Source organism: Maylandia zebra, linkage group LG10 (assembly GCF_041146795.1).
Source record: "Maylandia zebra isolate NMK-2024a linkage group LG10, Mzebra_GT3a, whole genome shotgun sequence".
In the NCBI taxonomy this organism is placed as follows: domain Eukaryota; kingdom Metazoa; phylum Chordata; class Actinopteri; order Cichliformes; family Cichlidae; genus Maylandia; species Maylandia zebra.
Window position 1 is genome coordinate 13,736,467 of NC_135176.1, and position 25,207 is coordinate 13,761,673.

The 25,207-nt window shown below is 38.6% G+C and overlaps 1 protein-coding gene and 1 long non-coding RNA gene across 5 annotated transcripts; both read left to right on the plus strand.

Moving 5' to 3' along the window:
• The first annotated feature begins 776 nt into the window (after window positions 1–776).
• On the plus strand, window positions 777–13,444 carry il13ra2 (interleukin 13 receptor, alpha 2). Of its 4 annotated transcripts, none has more exons than XM_004563965.3 (11): window positions 777–903; window positions 5,075–5,194; window positions 5,335–5,453; window positions 5,727–5,875; window positions 6,658–6,814; window positions 6,909–7,029; window positions 7,682–7,866; window positions 8,009–8,160; window positions 9,549–9,696; window positions 12,202–12,325; window positions 12,410–13,444. In XM_004563965.3, the coding sequence occupies exons 3-11, from the start codon at window positions 5,363–5,365 to the stop codon at window positions 12,495–12,497; spliced, it is 1,215 nt and encodes a 404-aa protein (XP_004564022.2). In that variant the 5' UTR covers window positions 777–903; window positions 5,075–5,194; window positions 5,335–5,362; the 3' UTR covers window positions 12,498–13,444. The 4 variants fall into 4 exon arrangements, with proteins under 4 accessions (XP_004564022.2, XP_076745216.1, XP_004564024.2 ...); XM_076889101.1 differs by lacking the exons at window positions 12,202–12,325; window positions 12,410–13,444 and adding exons at window positions 10,879–10,907; window positions 11,027–11,609; XM_004563967.6 differs by lacking the exons at window positions 12,202–12,325; window positions 12,410–13,444 and adding exons at window positions 10,834–10,907; window positions 11,027–11,609 and having other exon boundaries at window positions 778–903.
• A 5,844-nt stretch (window positions 13,445–19,288) lies between these two features.
• LOC143420674 (uncharacterized) lies at window positions 19,289–20,393 on the plus strand. Its single transcript, XR_013100399.1, has 2 exons — window positions 19,289–19,415; window positions 19,493–20,393. It is a non-coding gene; the product is annotated as an uncharacterized LOC143420674 (long non-coding RNA).
• The last annotated feature ends 4,814 nt before the right edge of the window (window positions 20,394–25,207 follow it).

Sequence of the window (25,207 nt, forward strand, 5' to 3'; positions counted from 1 at the left end):
CGAAAACCCTTAGTGTCAGGAGTATCGGAACAGTTGAGATGCATTTTTTCTAAACACCATGTCTCCTGCAGTCTATTTACACCTACAGGCCAGTGGACACTCTTTCAATGATGAGGATGTACACATCCTGGACAGGGAGGAACGCTGTTTTGAGCACGGAGTCAAGGAGGCCATTTACGTGAAAAGGGAAAGAGCATCTCTGAATCTAGGAGGGGCCCTAAGGGCACATCCTTTGCCATCTTACAATGCTGTGATTGCAGCTATTCCCCAACTCTCTGCGAATGGTACTCATGGCCATTGATCAAAATCCCTTGATCAGTGGTTGTTGATCAGTGGTCATGACAATTTGCATATTAATTATCAAGAAACTGACCTCACAGCTCATTGTTCATTCAGTGTGCTAGTTTCAGTTATCGTGCAAATGTTTTTATAAGGTAGGGGAAATCTTCAGTCAGCTGAGAATGAAGAAGTCACTTGGATGAGTGACGAAATGTTTCTTGCACTGAAAATGCTACGTTCAGATGAACAGAATCAACCTTTTGGTAATTATGCAATACTTTAAGGCCTATGGGCCATACTGAAGGTTGTCCAACACTCAGAAGGTTGATAGATGGATCTCCCAGTGGGTGGATGTGTCAGATTATCCTTGGGCAATATACTAAACCCTGAGCTGCCCCTGACGCATCCATCATAGCGTGAATGTGCATGAGAACGTTAGATAAGACCAAGACCTTTGGCCTAGTAAGTAAGCGTAAACACACTGGGGCATAGGGTATTATGAGGTAAGAAAGCTGGGACAGAACCCTTGAAGGATCCTAGGCTAAATCAGGACTGATGTGATTATACTGTCTTCCAGGCATTGGACAAAAACCTGGCAGCGGTGTTGAATTGTTTTTGGTTCAGGTAGGTGAAAATGTTGTTAGAGTAAACAAGGTGTGGTGATTCAAAACTATTTCTATGTCTTTGAAAGAGAAACTATTAGTATTTTTTGAGAATTCGCTAAGATCATAAAAAAATGATTGCACAAACTTTGCTGTTGATTAGCAGAGTTTGTTTTACCATTTGCACAAGGGACGTTCAGTGGTAGAAAATGACATGACACCCAGAGAAGGTAGCATTAAAATTGAAAAAGACACCATGACTGTGAATAATACTTTTAATGTAGAGTGTGTATAAGGAAATAAAATTGGCACCAGATCCTTGGGGATATGTAAGAGATTCAAATGTGGATAAATAGTAGTGCTCTGTTATCAGATGTGTTAACGTCTGAGCTATAGGCTATATTGCACATTTTTAGTTCAGGTCCTGGATTTCTGAAGCGATCAACATGTTCAAATATAAATCATGATTTATGGTAAATGAGTGTTTTTAAATAGGGTATGTTCCCTTTTTGTCATGAGCCTGGGTCTTTTGACCCAGCGTTTTGAGTTTTAATTTATTTTAATGTTTATATTGTATGTTTAAGTTCATTAGGTTGGCGAAGGTTATTTGTTTATTAGATCCCCTTTGTGTTTTCTACCACTGTATTTAAGTTTCCCTCTCCCTTCATGTGTTTCGTGCCTAGTGTCTTTTGTTGTCAAGTTTGTGTTGTCATGTCTGCGTCTCATGTTTCCTGTTTTATTTTGAAGGTCTATGTCCTATGTCAGTATAGTCAGCTTGTTATGTCAGGTTAGTGTCAGCTGTTTCCCCATGTGTTTCCACTTCCCCTCATCACCCTTGTGTGTATTCTGTTCATTCGTTGTCAGGTCGTCTGTTGTTCCATGCCACCTTTCCAGGGCCTTTCCATGTTCAAGGTTTTGTTCTTTGTTCAGTAGTTAATTTTCCCAGTTTAGTTCTATTTAGGTTCTTTCCTGTGTGCCTCTATGTTTTATGTTTGTACTTTTAGTTTTTTTTTGTTTTTTTTTAAAATCAGCCATATTAAATGGCTCGCTTTTTGTGAATATTCACGTTTTCTTCCTCGTTCTCTGTGTCTGCATTTTTGGTCCTCTACGTCACTCCATACAGTCTGCCTCCACCAGACCGTGACACTTTTAGAGTTTCTATCATCACACCTATGGGAAAAATACCACCCTCTCCATAAAACAAACAAAACAAATACCACCCCCCCACCCGATGTTCATATACCTGCATATGGACATCAAGTCAAATGATTTGTGTTAAAATAGTTGGCCACAAGCAGTGATGCCAATTATTTTGAAGTTGAGTAGAATTTGTTGTAATGTTCTAACATGACAGATACCAATAAATGAAAATGGGTGAGGTGCTTTTAGGCAGTTCTTTACACTTGCCAAGTTGGGAAATAACGCAATACCTTGTCTTCTGTCAAGTCTTTACCTTCAGGCATTTTTCCACTTCAAGGCAATTTCCCTGCAATAAACAGCAAATAAATAGTTCATGTATACAAATAAAAAACTTGTGAGATTGAATCCCTTCTGAAAGATGCAGTACGGCCTCAGATGCATGGCGTGGATCTCATGGTTGTGAAGAATTTGGACCCAAAATGCAGACTCCAGACAGGTTTAAATGAGCAAAAACCAAGCCTTTATTTACATGAGGCCGCAAGTCTAGTCGGTGAAAGAAACTAGGAAACATATAAGGGGCCCACTCTAACAGACAAGCAGTACATAATAACGAACAAGGAAAACCGAGGGCTTAAATACACATGATGTAATCAGGGAACGAGACACAGCTGCTGAAAACAAGGCGCAGGTGAACAAAATCAATTGACGATCAAGAGGGGAAGCAGAAATGAACATAATGCACATGAGATGAGAGACTCAAAATAAAACAGGAAGCCAAAACAATGAGACGGAGACTAAGACACAAACTTGACAGACCAAAGTAAACACAAAGACAAAACTGACTAAACATGGGTGACATAACAGAAGCACAGACTAGGCACAGGGAAGTGAAAACTACAACAAAATCAATGAAGAGAAGGCAATGTGAATAAATCCACAAATTTACATGAAAAAACAAGGAACTGTATCACAATAGTAGTGTTTCACTACTATTGTAGTATTAAAGAAGTTTCTTTACAGTACGCAGTAACTTCAAGACCCAGTTTATCTGTTATGTCACAGTGTAATTTGGTGGTTTACTTGCTAATGCTCCCACTCATCTGTGTATATACATTGTGCTCATCTGACAGCAGTATGAAAAGAGGAAGATCACAGACAAGATTCATGGATGTAGTGAAAGAGAACATGCAGTTTGGGTTGCTACCCAAACTACTGTGGCTGCTGATGATGTACGAGGTCTTGCTTAATCATGCTTAATCATGCAAACTGACTGGAGAGGCTGAGGTCTACATGAGGAAGTGCCTTGTACTTTCGAAATGCCTTAACAGCCTTAAACTCTACAGCGACGGGATGCTGTCATTGCCCATCCCTGGCCTGGTAGAAGAGTTTAAATGTGCAAAAGTGAGGCTGGAGACGTCACTCGTGGACTCCTGAAAGCCCATAGTGGGAGGTGGTGCTCCCAACCAGCAACAGGGGGAAAGTGGATCCCAGTAACAGCTACAGGCGGAATCTGCTCTTCTCCATCATGATGTGGTGGGTCACGTCCAACAGGGCAGAGGAGGATTTTATCTTGGAGCAGTAACACATCTCTGGCAACAGGCATCTGTAACTGAACAATGAGCAATGGTGCGTTGACGGGAGGAAGCAGCCAGACGTGCTGGGCAAGCAGGGTCGCCGGATGAATTGGGAGTGTGTTGAAAAGAGAAAACTCACATGGAGTGAAATCTGGGGATGGAGTCTAATAGGCAGGAATAAGACATTCCTCAAAGTAACCAAGCCTCAAGACTTTCTGCACTAGAAACAATGCAATATCAGGGATTTGTAACATCTAGTTGTTTTATTGAATGAGATTGTGGGACAGAAAACTGTTTAAGATGTAGGGAAATAAATATAAGTATGTATAATGTATGCCATTTGGCAAGCACTGCTGGCCATGCATTCACTGTCAAAATGTTAATTTTGTTGTTTAAGCTAAACATAGAATTTTGGTAATGGCAATGACAGGAGCATTAATCAAATGACTTTCTTATAAATTTCTTCTTGGTTATACTATTTTCTGTTAACCCCCCATCTCTGTCTCTCACTCTCTCTCACACACACACACACACACACACACACACACACACACACACACACACACACACACACACACACACACACACACACACAGAACCCAACCCCAAACTGTGTGCCATCTTGTAAATTCCATACAGGTACTTTTGACTGCTTCTTTAATTGTCACTGGTCATGAGCCACATGTTTTAAAGTGGTATAGATTTTACTTCCACCCCCTTCTTGAGCCAACCCCCCCTCCCCCAAACCCTTCCATTTTCCCAGCAGTATTACGCTTGCTTGGCTACTGTTACCTCCCAAAAATTGAAAATATAGAATAAAACAAACAAATAAACAAAATAGAAACCAATGGTCCAAAAACAAAAGATGTTTATGATTAAATACTATTAAAAGTTCACTGTATTATTATTATTATTATTAGTGTTTAGTTTGTAACTTTAGAATTTTACTAATTTAAAAAAAACACATTAAATACTAAATATCACCACAATAAGACCACTTGTACAAAATAGTATTTTGTACAAAAAAAACAAAACAAAAAAACAAAAACTTGGTGAGGTGATCAGGATAAGTAATTTTTGTGGGGGGAAAAACCTCTATGTATGTTATGTCTTTCTTTCTTTTCTGTATTGCGCTTTGTAGACGGTCCCTGCACACTCGTCTCACATCCAAGTGCTCACAGAGACCAGTCATTGTTAGCCCAGGTTGGAAAAGGATTCGCTTTAATTAAAATAAACTTTGACATGTAAAGTGAAGCCATACGGATCCTTAGGTTTTATTCTCTCCCCCCTTCCTGCCGCGCGTAATGAGTACCTTTTAATCTCTATCAAAATGTTACATACAGGTTCAATCTAATCGTTTTACAGACTCCTCCCTATCTGTGTTTACTTTGCACTTCCACTGAAGAGAATCTTCATTTTGATATTATCACTTACAGTAATCAGCCGCTGTTTATTATTCAATTGTTTCCTCACTTGTAGTCTTAAACTTTCCTAATCGGGGAGGCTACAAATGCATCAGTCCACCCACGCCGTGCCAGTCTGCTGTGCTCTGCCCGAACCTGCTGCAGCAGGAAAACAGCGCTCTTAGCCAACGATCACGTAAGTATTAATCTGGACATTTGTGTTTATTTTACTTTTATTCACGACATTTAAAAAATTAAATCATTTATGAAGTGAGATCACTTATCAGAATTCTTTTTGTATTTTTTTTTATCCTAATTAATTTTTATTTTCTTTAGTCTTGAATATACACTCGATAAACTACTGATGGCGAGAAAATGCAGGCTGACTTACACAGCAACACTGATGCTGCTTTTAATAACCTGGAAGGAGAGCACGTATTGCAATGGGCTTACAGGTTGGTCCCAGACGTTTTTCATGTACTTAGACTTTGCTTGATAGAAATGACACAAACGGAAGCTTCTCCTTTAATATGAAATGTTTTTAAATATGGCCCTCTGCCACTGGAGTTCTGAGGAAAGAGCCTATCCTGCAATATGATGCAGAAGGAGATTTATTTTTACATTTGGCAGCAGTTTGTTGAGATATTCCACTGGATACTGTTGATATAAAAGAAGCTTTTTTTTTTTTCCATAAACACAAACTCTACAAATATTTGTTTCCTTTACAGTGAGTCCTCCGAAGAACCTTGTAATAACAGACCCGGGGCATCTTGGACAACTGGAGATTACATGGAATCCCCCAGACAGCTTGCCTAACGTGACAGAGTGCTCAGTACGATATCAGCTGGAGTACAACACCTACCCGGAGAGCTGGGCTGTAAGTGCTTAGTCTTTTTATCAGATCTTACACTGAAGCGCATAACCTGCCTGAACTCCTCCCAGAATGATTTTCTCAAGAACATGACCTGCTCTGGTAATGGGCCAATTAATAGCCGTAATTACAAGCAATAAAATGTTTACTTGAAATGATATCTTAAGTGACTTTACAGTATAAAAGCACCTCAGCAGGACTGTAACTCTGCAGAGATCACAAACATACAGCCTCTTAAAGCTGCTTCATCATGATGGGATTCGTGTCTCTGTAATTTTAAACCCAAATTTGTGGGGATTTTCTAATTGCACTTCCACGTATTTATGCCCAAGCATCTATGTCTAAACAAGATAAAAACAGAACATATTCTTGATACTTTTTCCAATTAATGTGGGTGAGGCAATGCTGTTAGTTATGTCTCAGTAACAATTAGTATGACGCACTGATCATTATCTTACAATGAGTGAAAGAACGAGCTTATCGGCGCCTATGATAACTGTGCCTGATAATGAGACGTGTCTAGACAACTATGCAAAGCTCTTTTATATCCTTTAAACGGCTCAAGTAAAATATGAAACAGCAGATATAATGTGACTTACTAAAAATTGATGCATAAGTTGTGTTTTTGTTGTTGTTGTTGTTTTGTTTGTTTTTTTTACACAAGCCTCAGTAATACGGTAAAAGTTTTGTGGGAGAAAACTGTCTACACATCTTTGTTAAATGAAATAAGAAAAAACTCAGTAGATCAGGAAACTTTGGCATGTAGTAACTCATTTGTGCTTTTGCAGAGCATCAGGACAAGTAAAAGGACCTACACCGCTCAGTTTGACCTGATGAAAGATGTTAGAGTGAGAATCTACACCTTGCTGAGTGGGACCTGCACCAACGATACTATGATCAAGAGCACAGACTACACTGAAGTCATCCAGAAATCTCCCAGCACAGGTCAGCCTTCCAAGGCTTATAAGATTTGTGATTACAGAAAAGGAGTATTAGTAAGATCATAGCTAATTTGATTCTTTTCTTTTTTCATGTTTAGGTGTTTTGGGTACTGAAGTCCTGGATTTTAAATGTGTATTCCACAACATGGAGTACACAGAGTGCCAGTGGAGAAGAAGTGAAAAGATACCAGACAACTCCCTGCAAAAGCTATATTTCTGGTATGTCTGCCATGTCAGAGCTTTGTTGGCTCGTGTTGTGGTCCATAACAAAATATTCCACTATCATTTGGAACGGCTAATGACATAATCAGCTTGTTTAATTTTTCCTGAGACAAATCTGTCCACTTTCTCTAATATTTGATGAGATTTCTATTCACCAGTTAACAAGATATGAAAAAGGGCAGTACATCAAAAAAATGGTGTAATAACTAAAGTGATTGTAAAACCTGCTTCTTTTCATAATGTGTGCTGTTTTCATCACTGTTTAATTGTTAATGAGGCTTACATTCATAAAAGAACACCACAAAACAAAGAACAGCTCCAGTTAATTTCCTCCGGAGAATAAAAGGAGAAAACAATCCAGTTGTCTTCTTCCACTGATGAGCGGAAGAAAACTGGGCAACACTTTTATGTGCATAGTGTTTAATGAGAATAAATCTTGTTAAGGCACATACCCACGCAATTATCTGGAAACTGCAGCGAAAACATTTAAGATCACTTCACGCTGAAATGCATCTTTTACTTTTCTTAGTGGGAAGGATTTCCTCAGTACTGAGTTACTCATGTCTTTTGCTGATTAAGATTTGATGTTGTCACATTATGTAAAGCAGGATGTGGATACAGAAGCTTATCTGATCTGTTTGTTCTGCAGGCACAAAGAACTTGGACAGGCTGAGGAATGCCCAAAGTACAAGACATCAGGCGGTGTCACGATAGGGTGCACATTTGCAGATGTACCGCTTCCTGTATTCACTGATATCAACTTCTGTTTAAATGGAAGCTCTCCTGAGGGGCCACTAAAACCAACGTTTGCCTCCCTGCAAATCCAGAACCATGGTAAATACATTTCCTGCTCCAGTTTTGACTCACCGCTTGCTCAACTTTGATTTGACCGAGATCCGCAACATCTGTAATACCTCCTTGCATGCTATCACAATTGCTGATTTTGTTTTCCTGTGTTCTTGATGCATTTATGCAGTGAAGTGTGCAGCCACAAAAAAACTGCATCTGCAAACAGGTCCTGACAAGTTTGAACTACACTGGGAACATCCAGATGGAAAGGTTCCTGGCCACTGTCTAGAATATGAGGTGGAACACACTCAAGAAGGACCTGATGGAAAAAAACCATCGGTATGGTTTATACAACATGTGCTTTGTTATTAATATTATTTTTAACTCTAAGGCAAATCTGTATCACAAGAGCATTTTCCCTTCCACCTTGCTGTGCAAAGAGTCTTTAGATTTGGTTTGAGTGGGTTTGTGGGGATGTAAAAGTGGGGAACGCATTGCATAAAAACAAGTAAACACAGGATTTGAGATTGTAAACATTCAGGGAAGAGCTTTATGTCTCAAACTGCAAAAAATCCACCTTAAAAATTCACGTTCTCACTTTGTCTTTATTTCTAGAAATGCTCCAATCATTTCTGTGCAAAAGCTTAATTGCATTAATATTTATTTAGATTTGAGTCTTCTTTAACTGAAAAAATGAATCAAGTCATAAGTCATTCATGGTGTTTGCCACTGCTATCAGCTGTCTGTAGCTATTAGCACATTCCTGATGTTTTGAATGACTTGACAGGACAGGTCATGGTACTTCATTCCCACTCACCTGAATCTAATTGGTGTCACACTTGACTTTAACACAATAATAGAGCAAAACCACTAAAATACCTCAAGATCACTGGTATTAACACAGCAACCTAGACAAAACATAAAGGTGGGAGAACATTTTATTTCTGACATTTTTCCTTTGTTGTACATCCAGACATTCCACTTTACACCTGTATAAAAAAAAAATTAACTAACTTGTTTGTTTTAGCTGTGCACGCTTTATTAAACATGCAAACTTTTTCATTCATCAAATATCTTTTTATTGAAAGGAATGCCTTAACATTACTTCAGGCACTGTGGCTTTGGGCAGCTAATAACAAAGCTGCTAACAATTTGACTTTGTGGTTTTATAGACCTTTAAAAAGTGGAAACTATTAGAGTCTGTGGTTTTGCTTTGCTATGCAATTATTTTTTTTAATCCCACAGTAAAAGGTCAAGAAAAAAATGATGGATGTGTTTTAAAGTAAATAGAATAAAAAAATAAGTAAAAACTCAAATTTTAAAACAAATCCTCATGACCATCACTGAGTGGAGATTAATGAGGTTACAAAGGGAATTTAAGTGTACCATGAAGTACAAAATAAAATAGGGTTACGAGTCTTTGAGACGCAGCTGAAAGCTGTCTGCTTGACAAAGCAGTGTAGCCTTAATTGGTCAGATGCCCAGTGCTTAAGCTTGGGTATGAGCCCAGAACTCTGCATTAAAGACCCAGTACTTACAAGAAGTGTAAATCTGGTTTTCCAGATCAAAAACAGCTGCTTAACACTGTTAGACAGCAAAGTGGTGAGTGAGTTAAACTGTCATAAAACCGAAATGAAGATGACGAAACTCATCAAAACTTAAGTACTTTTTGGGTCTGTTAACTCTGTTGTTGTAGTAATTATTTACTTTATCTTTTTCATTGACAGACAAAATCTCTGCCAGGAGGGCGGACAAGCCTGAGTTTGTCCATCGACATCAACAAGACCCACTGCTTCAGGGTTCGGTCTAAGGTGCATAAGTACTGTGCGAGCACGAGCTACTGGAGTGACTGGAGCCATCCAGTATGCCAACCAGGTAAGAATGTTTCGCACAAAAACGTCTTATTTTTTGGCTCTCTGGAGTACTGGATGTTTTCAGGTTTTCATTTAAAAACCATATAATTTCTTCTTTTGACACAAAAGAGCCATTCTTTTTTTTGATGAGTTTGTAACTGATATTGGGAAGTGGCACTCTTGGTTTCCTAGGGCAGTAGGAATATTTATCAAAATACAATCAACTAATCAAAATACAAAAAGCCCCCCCCCCCCCCCCCCCCCCCCCCATTAAACATAACAAAAGCCAAAAGCTTGGAACTGCCTGTTTTGGAAAAAATAAAGACATTTATACTAAAAAACAAAAGATTAGGCGCCAGTTTGGCTCGGTGCTTTGAGCAGTCGGCCACATGCCACACGGCTGACAGCGGCCAGTCCGGGTTCGGGTCAGACCCACGGCCCTTTGCAGCGTGTCTTTCCCCTTCTCTCTCTGCCCCTCCTTTCCTGTCCTTTCTTCACCGAGTCTTTGAAATACAACTGAAAAAGGCCAATATTTTCCTGTTTACTAGCAAAATATTGCAAAGGGAATATCAGAAACAGCTAAGCTCTCTCTTGACTTTTGTGAAATATTAATCAAAGCTGCTTTTAACTAGAAGAGGGACCGTATATAAAAATAGCAAATAAAGTACAGTACAGTATGTAAAATCATGGATTTCTACTGAATCTAGAAGGTTAAGGTCTGTACTTTGCATAAGGTGGCACATATGTTAATTTTGAGTGCTATATTTAGAATAAAACACGATGTGATATACTTTCATCTATGATAGAAGACAGTTTTCTTATCTTGTCTCTGTTATAAACTTCGGTACCCAAAGCACTTTCTTGCTACAAGCCCCTAAACAAACGTTTACACTCCAACAACTGCACCAGGGGCGTTTTGGGGTCCAGTGTCTTGCCCAGGAAGACTTTAACATGCGAACTAGGAGAGCCCGTCATTGAACCACTAACCTACTAAAAAGAAGACACACTCTACTTCCTGAGCCACAGCTACTTACATGATGTTGGATAACACAAAGTGATTAGTTGACCAATTCAGCATATTCCTAAGCGATCTGTTCAAAGTGTGTTTCCTGTAAGTAAAGGATTTACAAACTAAGCTGTAAAGCATTTCTTTTGTTAGCAACAAGTCCTGCTAAACCCTCATAGTAGTCTCGTTGATTTCAAGCTGGAAGATCCTGACGCCACCAAGAAATAGTAAGTTTTAAGATTATCTCATTCAAGCATGCAGTACGCTTCAATTTATGTCAATACAACCAATGTAGCGAAATATGCATAACAATGTTCTGATTTCTTCTTTTTCTTGCTTTTTGTAGCCACCGATGTTGCCACGATTGGAAAGTCCCCTGAAGGAAAAGCTGAAGGATCATTTTCATCCAGGCTCGGCACAATATTTTATAACATGTTGGACAAATTAATGTTGCAAAAGTATTAATCCAATGTCCAAAATCCAAAACACAAAAAAGAACATCTCCAGTCTAATCCAATGAAAGACGGAATATTAGAATTTATGTAGATTGTTGTGTTAATTTTCTGTGTAATTCTTCTTTCTGTTGTGAATGTAATGATTGATATCTCAACATAGCAACAGGTTGTAAATAAAATGCATCTTGTAAGATGTAACATTTTTCTACATCTGAAAGGCACTTTAAGGCCAGAGCGGTGGTGTACAATGTGGAGGATCAGTTGTGTCCCAAACTTTTTATTGTGGCCTCTATAAAGTAAATAGTCGCTGAACCATGCCATAAAACGGACCTTCCCTTGTCCTGTTTTAAATCATTTCAACTGCTACTTAGAAACATTTGTTCAGACTATGATTGTAAGCATTAGTATGCAGGATACGATTGTATTTTTGGCCTATGAAGTTTCACAGAATAAAATTTTTTATTGGTGTGCTCGTATGAGTCTTTCATTGAGATCCAGTTGGTTGGTTTAGACCAGGGGTGGGCAACTCCAGGCCTCGAGGGTCCTGCAGGTTTTAGATATCACCCTGGGTCAACACACCTGAGTCAAATGATGAGTTCATTACCAGGCAAGACATGTTGAGGACATCATTTAACCATTTAATAAGGCCTGGAGTTGGTTTAGACAAAGACATCAGACTTTCTAGTATAGTGCTATTACTACTACTCTCATTGTACTACTACAACAACTTCTGATAATTATGCTTTTCAACAGAAAAGTCCATTTATTTCCCGCTAATCCAGTCATGGGTAGGCAGGAGGTGGGGCTAAAGCCTATCCCAACTCTCATAGTCCACCAGTCCATTACAGCAAGCAACAAGAAATTTAAAATTTGGACAATGCATGGAGAACGTGTTCTGTCTGCAAACCGTGCAAATACAGATCTTATATATTGGACAGTTTGTTTGTGCTGATTCGTAGTTATACAGATTTCAGTTGACCTCACTTTATAGCGTTTTGTTGATGTGTTTCATCGAAGATGAGCAGCTGTTCTCCAACCTGATTTTACTTTTGTGTGCTTATTATAGAGCAGAAAGACGTGACACCTGAACCAGATGCCATATGGGATGCCATACCTGTCTACATTTACATCGCTGTTGCCATTATTGCACTGCTAGTGCTGTCTCTGTGTGCGTGGGCAATGTTCAAACTGTAAGTATATTCACACCCATTACAAAATGTGCCAACATGCAGATAAAAAGCAAACAGAGCACTAAGCTGTCCTTTGGATCTCAGGAAGAAACCAGTGCAAGAGAAAAAAGTGGAGTCTCTGCTTACATCCCTGTTTGCCAGGCGTCCCCTTCTTGGTCCCACACAAGCCTAAAAAGGCAAGAAAAGCTGTACCTTCCTCCGACGCAAAGAGGACCTCATATAAATATTTTACTGTTGCACTCCTCCTCAGTCATTGTTTAGGTTCTGTAGTTTCAAAAGGCACAATGAAGCACTCAAAGATGGCATAGCATGCAGACAGTGAGATTGTAATCACATGTTTCAGAAGATATTACATTTAGACTGAAGGTCATAGTTTGTCTGTGTTTGTATTATATCATATAACTACATATTATTCCAATATACTATATTTTTTGTATTTTTGTGTATACCTTTCTATATAAATGTTTGAACTGGCCTGTTAACTGGACTGCTTCACTGTACCAGAAAGTATCCTATCGTTGTTTACTTTTTAGCTATGACACTTGCCTATTTGTTAAGGGAGGAGAACTTACTTTGGGATTACGTTTTTTAAATATGTTTTTTTACTACTTATGATTTCTTATCTGGTTCATTTCGCATGGATTTGTATTGATGTTGTGGAGAAATAACGTTTTTAGTGAAATCTGTTTGTTGTTTACCTCATGCCTCAATTCTTGCCAGTCAGCTCACACAATAAAGACTGTTTTTGTTTTTGTGTAAAGTGTAAAATATGTGTTTCATAAATGTTAAATGGATTTCAACAAAGTTATTACTAAATACTTGGAGTCAAGGAACTTTGCTGACACCTATGGATGAATTAAATGGAGAAATTGAACCAGTTAGTTGTTTCAAATGCCACATGTCTTTGCCAGTTTTAATCCCCCCCCGTTTTTGGAGGCTTGAACTTTATCCAAACTAACCTGCCAAACAATGTTACATCTATTTCTGTGCAACCCTTGCCAAACACCATTTATTGTATTAAATCATAGAGTTGATCCAATTTTTATGACATTGAAAGTGCTTTTTGGCTGCCATCCATTTAGTCCAAATAAATAATGAATGTTTACATTTTTAAATTAATGGATCACATATATCTTTTTGATTTCTGATCCTGTTGGGGTTGGTGGGTTTTAGAAAGCAATAGAACATATACTATAAAATTAGGCTATCAAGTTGGTGTTGAGTGTTATTCTTACCAGCTTTTATATGTTAAAGCATATTTTATGGAATAATAGTGCTTGTAATGAATGTATTTTATGCTCTTATTTGGGTTTGATGTATTTCATTATGTGCTTAATTCTAATTAAAATAAAGAATAATGTTCAAGGTCTCTTCTTTACATCTTCGCATTAAAAAAATATAAACTAAAAAAAGAGAAAAGGGATTTTCTGTTTTAACAGAATGTAAGTTTGTAGGAAGCAAACACATACTCCATTTTTTTTTTTTCATTGGCAAAGATTACTGGGGCGCACTGGAGAACGCTTTGTTCACTCCAGATCGCAAATAAGTGTGAGACGTGGTTTTGCAGAGAAGCTACATAGTTTATTAATGAATACTGAGTGAGTATAGTAACGCAGCCAACGAGTTATGAGTTATTCAGGACAAGGGTGAGGCTTCAGCTGAAACTGATAACATCAGCTCAGCTTTCTGAACCTCATTCAACTTATCATGGGCCTCCCAGCAACGCCAAAGAACAAACAAGCATTCAGGTAGAACAATAAAATACTGTATGAACATTAATGCCCTAAATGGGGCAGGGATAGCTCAGTAGGTAAAGTGGTCGCCCCATGATCGGAAGGTCGGCGGTTCGAATCCACTTAACGGCTACCCTGAGCAAGGTACCGTCCCTACACACTGCTCCCCGGGCGCCTGCTTAGTGGGCTGCCCACTGCTTCACTGAGTGAATGGGTCAAATGCAGAGAAAAACAAGTAATTTCCCCATGGGGATCAATAAAGTATCCATTATTATTATTATTATTATTAAAATGTCTGTGATTCACTAAAAATACAGATAACCTTGTCTTTCCATCATCTGTGTCATCATGCATTCTTGGATATTCATTCATTCATTCATTTTTTAACTGCTTATCATGGGGGATAGATGGTGGTGGTGGTAATCCAACAGAAATAATGATAATAATCAATGTCGCATGTTTTGTACATGCTTGTGCAGTGTACTCTGTAAGCCAACCTCAGCAAAGTCAACAACATACCACTCTTGTAATATAAATTATGAATATCTTAATTTTTTTCATCATGTATCCATCACAGTTGTATCTGGAAAACAAAATAGGATTTGGGCAATAGGATGTAAGGTGGGTAAAATCTCCTGAGGGACCTGACGGAAAAGAATCATCGGAATGGTTTATACAACACATACCTTGTTATTTTTGTTTTAAACACTAAGGCAAATCTGTACCAGAAGAGCATTTTCCCCCAGCAAGCTTGCTGTGCAAAGAGTCTTTAGATTTGGTTTTGAGTGGGTTTGTGTGGATGTAACAGTGGGAAAAGCACTGTAGAAAAATAAATAACCACACACTTCTAACTTTACCTCTATTTCTAGAAATGCTCTAATCATTTCTGTGCAAAAGGTATTTATTTGGATTTGATTGTTTTTTAACTTGAAATATTAATTTCAAGTCATAACTCATTCACTGTGCTTGTCAGTACTGTCATCTGTCTGTAGCTATTAGGACATTCCTGATGTTCTGAATGACTTGGCTGGTCGTGGTACTTCATTCCCACTCAGCTGAATCTGATTGATGTGTTAAAGTCAAGCAGGACACCAAATAGAGCAAAACCACTAAAATACCTCAAGATCATTGACGTGGCAACCTACACAAAACATAAAGGCGGGGGAATATTTTATTTCTGACATTTTACTTCCAGATGCTCCTCGTTACAGCTGTATAAAAAAATAAACTAACTTGTTTGTTTTAGCTGTGCATGCACATAAAGTGCGTATACATAAAGCATATGTTTATGCATGAGGACTGCCCGGCCTGCTCAGACTGCCTATACTCCCCCAGCTCCCACATTGTGTTTTGATCTTTTGTTTGTTTTCATTTTCCTGTTTGTTCGTGCTCCAATCTGATTTAATTTTATTTTTTTACCCATCCAAACAAAAAAAGGGCCTGGAGCCTATCCCAGCTGGGAAAGGGACTGGTCTACTGGAAGCTTTTGTTTAGTTAACAGAAATTATGATAGTGATCATGATGACTGAAAATTATTGCTGCAAGTTTTATAAACCACTTCTGCAGTGTAGTTGTTAAGTGAACCTCAGCAAACTCCACTTTTGTAATATTCATATTTTGTAATATGAAAGTGCTGATGTGATTTTATCATCATATAATTATATGGCCCTTTCAAGAACAAAAGTCAGAAAGTGTTTCATAATCAAAACTAAACCAAAATCTTGGGAGGGCAGAATCTCAAAAGCTTAATCTCCTTTTTCTTTAACCTGGACCAAGATACAACCACCAAGTACTGAGCAGATGATTTCAGAGACGTAGTGATTACGAATTGATATAGTACTTTACTAATATAGGGAAACAGCTGACCTTGAATAGCCCTAAAATGATCAACGAAATCTTGAATTGAACACTGAACCTTATGGAGAGGCAGTGTCAGTTCAATTCATATTGTGGTAAATCACAACATGAGTCACCTCAAGGCGCTTTACACTGTAAACAAACCCTACAATAATACAAGAAATCCCCGACAGTCTATGACTCACTATGAGCAAGGACTTAGTGACAGTGAGAAGGAAGAAACCTGTTATGTGGGACCTTTCAGAAGACTGGGTGAGAAGCATTTGCAAGTGATCTGGGGATGATTTGCTCAGACAACAGAATAAAAAAATTAAAATAATGATGGTGGGATGAAGTGTAAGCATGTATTATGTTATGACCCAAGATCATGTGGGTTGTGTGTGCGCGTGTTTATGTGGCATGGAAGATTGGATAATGGATTGATCAATCAGTACTTAACCACCAAATGAGAGCCACCTGGCCCCTCTCTCATGGCCTCCACCACCCAACAGCCTGTGCTCGGGATTGTTATGCTGTGTGTCTCTGACACAAATTGGTATGTTATTAAGTATAAAATCATATGTAAACATTACTGTGTTAGGGTTGGTGTTAGTGTTAACCCTACAAACATAATGCATAAAAAAAAAAGCATACCTAAACTGTGAACACTGGGGATAGAGACACTGGATCTGGGAGAGCCGGAGGGAAGGTGACTCAGCATCCTGGCAATGAACAGGTGTAATTAGGGAAGTGGATACAGCTGGGAACACAACAGGGATAAATCAGGAATAACACTTAACAGAATGCAATGAGATGAAGTACTCTCACAATAAAACAATGGGTGACAGAACACGGAAACCATAAATAAGACAAGACTGACTAAACACAGACTTGACAGGAGAGGATGAAACACTGGGGGGAACTAAACTCTAAAGTAATTTGGAACATGGATGAGTACACAAAATAATACAGACATTACACAACCCAAATATCTCACATTAAATAAACAAAAAACTGGAAAGCCCGTAAAACTCAAGACTGGGTCAGCTGACCCGGGACCACGACAGCCTTCAGATGAACCATCGATCCAGGTGACAGACGTTACTATAAACGAGCGACTCAGGCGCATTTACAGTGTCCCAATCTTTAAAAACCCTCAGTCAAAAGAAAGGAATTAGCTTCTCACTCTAAATGAGCAAATCAAAATAGTCTTCCATCACTTCTGGACACTAGTGTGACTCACTGAGTTGAGCAACTCATATTCTAAAGGTCCACTGCAGAGGCCAAGTTTGAATCAGGCATTTCCTCTCTTTCCCCTGATCTTTCAGTCTGAATTTAATCTGGATCTTTTTATGGTTAAAGTTCTTGCCCTTTATTATTCACAAATGTAACCATTGTCAGCAGGTACTTCGTGCATCACAGTAGACCTAATATTTCCTTCCCTTCTAGTCTCATTGACACAGCAACCTTGTTCTCGGGCTGCATTACACTGTCTAACCAGCATGATGCTGTAAGAATATATGTTTTGACAGGGTTACAAAAACACAGATGCTGCTCTTCTTCTTGAAAGGGCAACCTGCCAAGAGCAAAACCACAATTTTTACCATCCCTATTTAATCAACACAATCTTCCTTCCTTGGTAGGGGAAAATAATCTGGTTTTGTTAATATTTTTTGCCTTAGATGCCCTGTACTGATTTTACTAAGTGAACATGTTTAAATTCTAAAAATACAAGGGAAGGCCCAATTAGAGGAAGTACCCACAGCAATACTAATTTAAACATATATGCTACCTGCTTCAAGTAAGACCATATTCTTACACATTTGTGTGAGTTTGCATGTCTAAAAAGAACAAGTTGTTTACATTTTTCCCATCTAAATCCCCCAGTGTTTTATTTAGCATTTCTATAAGTTTATTCTCACCTTCCTCCAATGTTTCCTTACGTGGAATTACACACATGATAAGGTTTAGGCAATCTACCATGGGAGCTTTTAGAAGACTTCCATTTATCTGGTATTTTGACCGTGTCTCGGTCACTCAGAGCAGATGAATTGGCTCATGGCCTTGACTCCAGATGTTGCAATGATAGAACACAGCTGGATATCTATTTGACTGGTGCATCAGTGTTAACAAATAAGAGCACAACACAATTTATAATGAGAAAGAGGACTCATACGGTCAGTAATTGGATGTTCAAACTGCTTGAGGGAGGTACTAGATAGATATGAGTAGCAGTTATATTGTTATTGGGGTTTGTTATAATCTGGGCAACTTGGCCAATCTTTACGTGTGCAGAGAAATCTGCGTTTTAAGGAGAAGCACAGATTTCAGAAGACATTTTTTTATAAAACTGCAATAAAGAAGCAATTCTGTAGAAAATAACCTCGTCTAACTTCCTACCTAAGATGCAAGCAATACTAAGCCATCTGTGTCTTCCTATATCAGACCAAGACGCAGACAGATCAGCTGGAACTGACAATGGAAACGTTTTTTGGACATACACCAGTCTCACCAGCCACAAAACACATAAACTTTTATGCATAGGCACATGTTTGCAGACCCATTCCTCTGACTTGTACACAGCTTTCAGGTTTGAAAGTATGGGATGCTCCTGAATCCTGTAAAAATTGTGCTGGAACTTTCTCCTCAGTATCAAGTACCACAAATATGACAAATATGAGAATGAAGCATAACTCAAACTGATCTAAGATGTTTCTACTGGTTCAGCCAAATTAGCAAAATGCACATCTTTCCCTTTTCTTTTTGCAATTGATTTTTTTTTTTTCACTTACCTTTCTTATGGCAATAATTATAGATATCTGGATCATTACCTTCATAAGATTTCTGATCTGGTGACTAAGATTCTAATTTCAGTGCCATGTCTTTGTATTTCTCACTAAAGACGTCATCAGTGAGAACAGCATCCTCAATGGGACATGTGCTCATTAATACAGTGAGATACAATAACAAAGAAAATCAAGATAAATGAATTGTTTAAAAGTTATGAATTAATTTGCATTTTCAGTAAGAAAATAAGTATTTGATCTCCTATCAATCAGCAAGATTGTTGGCTCCCAGGTGTACTTTATACAGGTAATGAGCTGACATTGAGCCTTCTCAACTTGTTACCTGTATAAAAGACAGCTGTGCATAGAAGCAATAAATCCATCTAGATTCCAAACTCTACACCAGGGGTCCCCAACTACAGGCCTCGAGGGCCAGTGTCCTGCAGGTTTTAGATCTCACCCTGGATCCACACACCTGAATCAAATGATTAGTTCATTGCCAAGCCTCTGGAGAACTGCAAGACATGTTAAGGAGGTAATTTAGCCATTTGAATCAGCTGTGTTGGATCAAGGACACATCTAAAAACTGCAGGACACCAGCCCTTGAGGCCTGGAGTTGGGGACCCCTGCTCTACACCATGGTCAAGACCAAAGAGTTGTCCAAGGATGTCAGGGACAAGACTGTGGACCTACACGAGGCTGGAATGGGCTACAGGACCATTGCTAAGCAGCTGGGTGAGAAAGTGACAACAGTTGGTGCAATAATTCACAAAAGAACCATAAAATAACTGCCAATCTCTCTCCTTCTGGAGCTCCACGCAAGATCTCACCTTGTGGTGTTTCAGTGATAATTACAATGCTGAGGAACCAGCCCAGAACTACTCAGGAGGAACTTGTCAATGTTCTCAAGGCAGCTGGGACCATAGTCATCAAGAAAACAGTTAGTAACACACTACCCCGTGAAATCCTGCAGTGCCTGCAAGGTCACTCTGCTCACGAACGCACATGTACAGGCCCGTTTGAAGTTTGCCACTGAACATATCAATGATTCAGAGGTAGACAGGCTGAAAGTGTTGTCAGACAAGATCAAAATTGAGCTATTTGGCATCAACTCAACTTGCCGTGTTTGGAGTAGGAGGAATGCTGCCTGTGACTCCAAGAACACCGTCAACATGGAGGTGGAGACATTATGCTTTGGGGGTGTTTTTCTGCCAAGAAGACAGGACAACTGCACCACATCAAAAGGAGGATGGATGAGCATTGAAAATGAGTCGTGAGCATGACAGTGATCCAAAACGCACAGCTAAGCCAAAAGATTGGCTCAAGAAGAAGCACATTACGGTCTTGGAGTGGCCAAGCCAGTCTCCAGATCCTAGTGTGTGTGTGTGTTTTGCCACCAAGTACTAAAACTCGTTTTGCAAAAGGGATCAAATACTTATTTTCTTCATGAAAATGTAAATTTATAACTTTTTAAAAATGCATTTTTCTGGATTTCTTTGTTTGTCCTGTCTCTCGCTGTTCAGATAAATCTACCATTGAAGTTATAGACTGATCATTTCTTTGTTAGTGGGCAAATGTACAAAATCAGCGGCAGTTCAAATATTTTTTTCCCTGACTGTAAAAGTTGAGGAGTGTATGAATAAATCCAGTGCAAGTTCCACATATTTGTCTGCCAATCCCCCTACATGAACTAACTCATATACCTGCATGAAAGCTGCCTTTCTGCTGATCTTTACAGTCCTCAGCTGATAAAGGAGAATAAGCCTGTTGTGCTTTACCTGTAAAGACAGGCTAAAGGATTAAAGTCTGTGCCTTTTGACCTTAAAAGAAACAAATGCATTGTTAAATGCAGCCTGCCTTTTCGACGACTCTTAGCCTTTTTCCCTGACTTTTCTAAATGTGGAGTGCAGAGTGGAAGCGTGGCTAGTCAGTGTAATACTCCCTCAGCTCCCACATGGGTGACTGATTTGTTTGTGTTTGCTTTAGTGGTTCACGTTGATAATCTGTCATATGCTAATCTCAGTGATTTTATTTATTATTTCTCTTACAGCTCATTAACTGGTGTTGGGAAGCGGTTTGATTTGATATATCAATGTCTTGATGTTTATTCATCTCTGTCACCCTCGTTATTTATCACATGAAAATGATCTTTGTACTGTATCTGTAGCATGTGGCTCAACACCAAAACCCATTATGAAATAATCTCTTATGAAGTTCACCCAGCTCCCTCATGCGTTCAAGAGTACTGTATATGCTTTATGGTCTGATGGATCATCAGCTCTTGTTGCCCTCTACTGCCCAGATAATCTGTAGCATATGCATTTCATAAATAAAATAAGTCTTTTTGGATGTTTCTCAGCTGACTCTCCTGTGAAACGTGGATAGACTGATTGTAAACAAATAGCTGAATTCAACTCTGTTAAGATTACGTGAGCATGGCATGTTTCTTGCCATACACTCGTGCAGATTTGCCTGAGAAAGACTGGAGTTGTGTTGAAAAACATGTCAAACATCTTAACACGCTCTGTTTAAATGATTACACCATTTTCTTGAAGCTTATGTGTATACTATAGAACCCCAAAACGAATGAGTCTATAGCAGAAACGCAATTAAACGGAGAGCTTCAGCTGCAAGATATTTGCTTTCTTGTTGGGAAAATAACCATCTGGCTCCGGGCTGACCGCAGCTTTCAGTGTTTGATCCAACATTCAGTGACATCCACAAGGTCAGGTAGGCAGCTGGCTGCTTCCCATGGATAGCTGTGTCTCTGTTGTTTACTTACTTAGCTTGGTGGTAAAGTTCGGACTTCTTACACAGTCACAGTCTTAATGAGAGAATTAATACCGGTAGAGGAAAATATATTAAAGTGTGTCCATATGAAACATGTCTTTATTTTTGTGTACATGTGCACTGAAAGTGTGGACAACTACAAATGACATAACAGATGGTTTTCAGATACTTGAGCAATTGTTAAAGTTTGCCCCCATCCACAGTGACTGTTTATTTATTTACTATAGTCCTGGTGTTCTGTTGGCTTGTCTGCACCAGATTGTGTAATCATGTTTAGTGTTGGTTTTTGTGTTTTTCTGTGTCTTCTTATGTGATAGCAGGTGTTTCTCTTTGTTACTTGCTGATCCTACTTTTTTTTGTTGCTTTTCACATTTGCTCTTGTTTTCATTTCCTGTCTTGTTCACGGTGCTGTGATTGTTTTCACCTGTTCCTAAGTGTTTTCAGCTGATTCCAACTGTATCGTCTTATTCAATCAACCCTGTGCATGTTTCACATGCTGTTACTTTGTAGACTTTGCATTTGTCTTTTGCATCAAGCAATAAAACGCTTGAATTTTGCTCCCCGTTAACACCCTGCTGTGTCCTTTGCATCTGGGTTCAATGGGACCCAAAGAAGTTGCAGGGCAGAGAAATGCTCTTGGGTTAATGTGTAATTTTGGTGGAGCCAGTCTTAACAGAGGACTTGGAGGAGGGTAATGTATAGCCCGGCTGTTACAGTCCAGTCCATTTATCTGACTTACTAGTGCGCTGACCCTTGTTCACAAGGACTTCCACTGTTAAGGAACACATAAGCTGGACAACTTCAGGTTTGGATTTAAAATGTTCTCAGCTTTTTAGAACATCTGTGCATAATCAGTCGTATCAGTAAAACAAATTTCTTCCACAGGTACCAGGGGTGAATTTTTCATCTGTCCCCCAGGCTCAGTAACTGGAATCTGTCCCTGCGTGGTAAAAGTGTGCAGGGCCTGGCTGGTTACTGCACCGAGGGGCCAGGCTACTCTCCGCAGCCAGATTATCGTCAAGCAGATGCAAACAAATTCACACAAATAACAGTGATTTATGTCCCAATGGCTTTCATAAAGGACGTTTGCATGTGGGTATTTCTTGTTTTATTCATTTATTGGACTTTTTTTCCTTTTTTTTTTTTCTTTTTTTTTTTTTTATAAAAAAAATGAAAAACACTGTAAAATCTACTGCTATTTTTAAAAGCTTTGTAGCACATAGAGAAAATGGGGGGGGAGCTCACTATTACACCAGAATGTGCCTGAATGTGACCCTCCTCACTCTGCAGCACCTGACATGTTCAGCATGACCACTAGGTGGGGCAAGATGATTACTATTGAGGTGCTGGTTAAACATAATCCTCAAGAAAATGCAGCAAATATAGAGGAGACTTTGGTATCTGGCACTTACTCTTATTCTTGATATTTTTGGTTTCTTTTTTAGTGAAAATGTCAATTTACTTTGCAGAAACGTTTTATGCGAGCACAGCAACTGTGTGGGTGGAATGCAAAGCATAAAGATCTACTGGCATTTCAACTTGAGACCTCTAACACGAGTGGGCAAACATTTCAGAACCTCCTCCTGCCAAAGAGATAGACGTGCATATTATGTGAAACAGCTGGGATATTGTGGGTGCATATCTAACATTAATGCTTAAAAACATTCTTGTACCATAGAAATTTTTTTTTTTTTTTTAGTGTCCTGAGTAAATATTTCACTTGCTCAGTGTCAAGAGTCTCTTTGCTCTGCTGGCTCTACAGCCAAAGGACTTTTCTTTAGTTAAAATTTACTTTTTAGCTAAAGAAAAAAAAAAAAAAAGGTTTTACATGCATCAGGGACATTAAACTAAAACTGGATCACACCTGACAGATATTTTGGTAAAACTTGGCGTGTCCTCTTTTAGCCTGACACATGACGCCTCACCTTTTAACCTGTGTAGCATATTTCAAAGATTCCTGGGAGGTAATGAGACGAGGAAAAATCTTCCACCCGTCACAGCTTACAGGGGCAAAATATCAGCTTCACACAATGCAATGATTTGAACCCTTTCCCCTTTAGAGTTGTTGATTCTTGTGTACACGCTGTCCACAGCTGGGGAGTTTTCACGCTTCTGCAGCTGTGGAAAAAATATTTATCAACTTTTCCGGAGTCCTTAGCAGCTGTTGCATTTTGTAATCTGTAGGGTAAACGAAGACTTCAGCAGGATGTTCCAAGTGTGGCAATACCTTCTGTTCCCAAACACCCTGAGAAATAACAGGACTTCTTAAACGTGCTTTTCATTAGCACTAATAAACATCTATGACTCGTGCACTGTCAGACACGTCGAATTAAAAATGTAAAAGATCAAAATATTAAGGTTTTAAGCACAAAAACACAGCTGAAAGCTTATTATTGTCCATTATAAGTAAAATAACAGAGCAGTGCAAAAGTCTCTTGCAAATGTATAGAAAATGCATGTCATGAATACAAATACAGGAGGACGTGCTGCCCATGTCTGCACCAGCACATAATGTCTTTACATACATGCAACCTGGTGTGAGGTTATTATAGTTAAAATAAAACTAAAAACCCAAACTAGATGTGGAAAAAACATTTCAACTAATTACAATAAAAACTAGAATTTTGTGATCTTGCAGACATCTTGCTTGATGAGGCATTCATGGGTTCACTGAGACAGTCAGCTGCCTTTAAAAAGTGTTTTTACTCTAATCTATGTGCTGATTTTCTTGAATTTGCACTCAGAAAAATCCCATTTGTGACCCTATATAACCACAAAGCAGCAATTGTGAGAAAAATGCAATTGAAATATATTTTTAAAAAGGGTTATTTATTCAAATAATTAATCATTAAGTTTATACCAAGTATATTTCCATTAATCTACCAATCAAGTACATTTCATTTGACCAGATTCCATTACATGTAACAGTTTACAATGGATACAATTAAATGGAAAATTTATATATTTTTAAATTAGTTCAATTTAGCAATTTTTTTGAGTACAAGTAACAAAGGAGACCATCCAGTACTCTGTCTTCTTTATTAGATTTCCTCCTGATTCTCCCAGTTTCTTTTTTCTGACTTTTGTGTTTTTCCTGCCTTTCAGCTTTGACATGATTATTTTAGCCACTGTGAGTAATAATAAAAATAACAATAATGAGAATGAATAAATAAACAGTAAACATGAACAAGAGGAGCCCATAGAGAATTTATAGAGCTCGTCTTGTAAAAGCAAATGTGTTTGTCACAGCAGTGCATTCGGTTCTTAATTCTGATTCTGATTGCAGAAGCTGCCAGACAAGACATTAAGAAGGCTATTAAGAAACTAAATATTAGAAGAAATGTGAATGTTCGCTCTGAGATATCGCCTCCGTTCAATAATCACCGGAAAGACTAAAACAAACACAGAAACGAATAAAAACAAAACATTGAAACAATGAAAACTAAACTAAACAAGAAAATCTGCTCTGGGAACTAACTGAAACTAAACGGACTTAAAAACTAAAAACATAAAAATAAAAAAAATTAAAAACCCATCATAACTCTGAGCTGGTGCTGCCTCTTTAAACAGCCTGGGATGTTTTCCTTTGAGGAATGTGTCCTCTCGATAATGAAAGTGGTTTGCATTTTTGTCTCCCTGCTGTCCAGTCTAAAAAGGGGCAGTAAAAAAAGTGAGTCAAAGGTCAGCGTGTAAGCAGAGAGTGTCCGCATGTCACCTTTGATACTGAAAGCAACAAT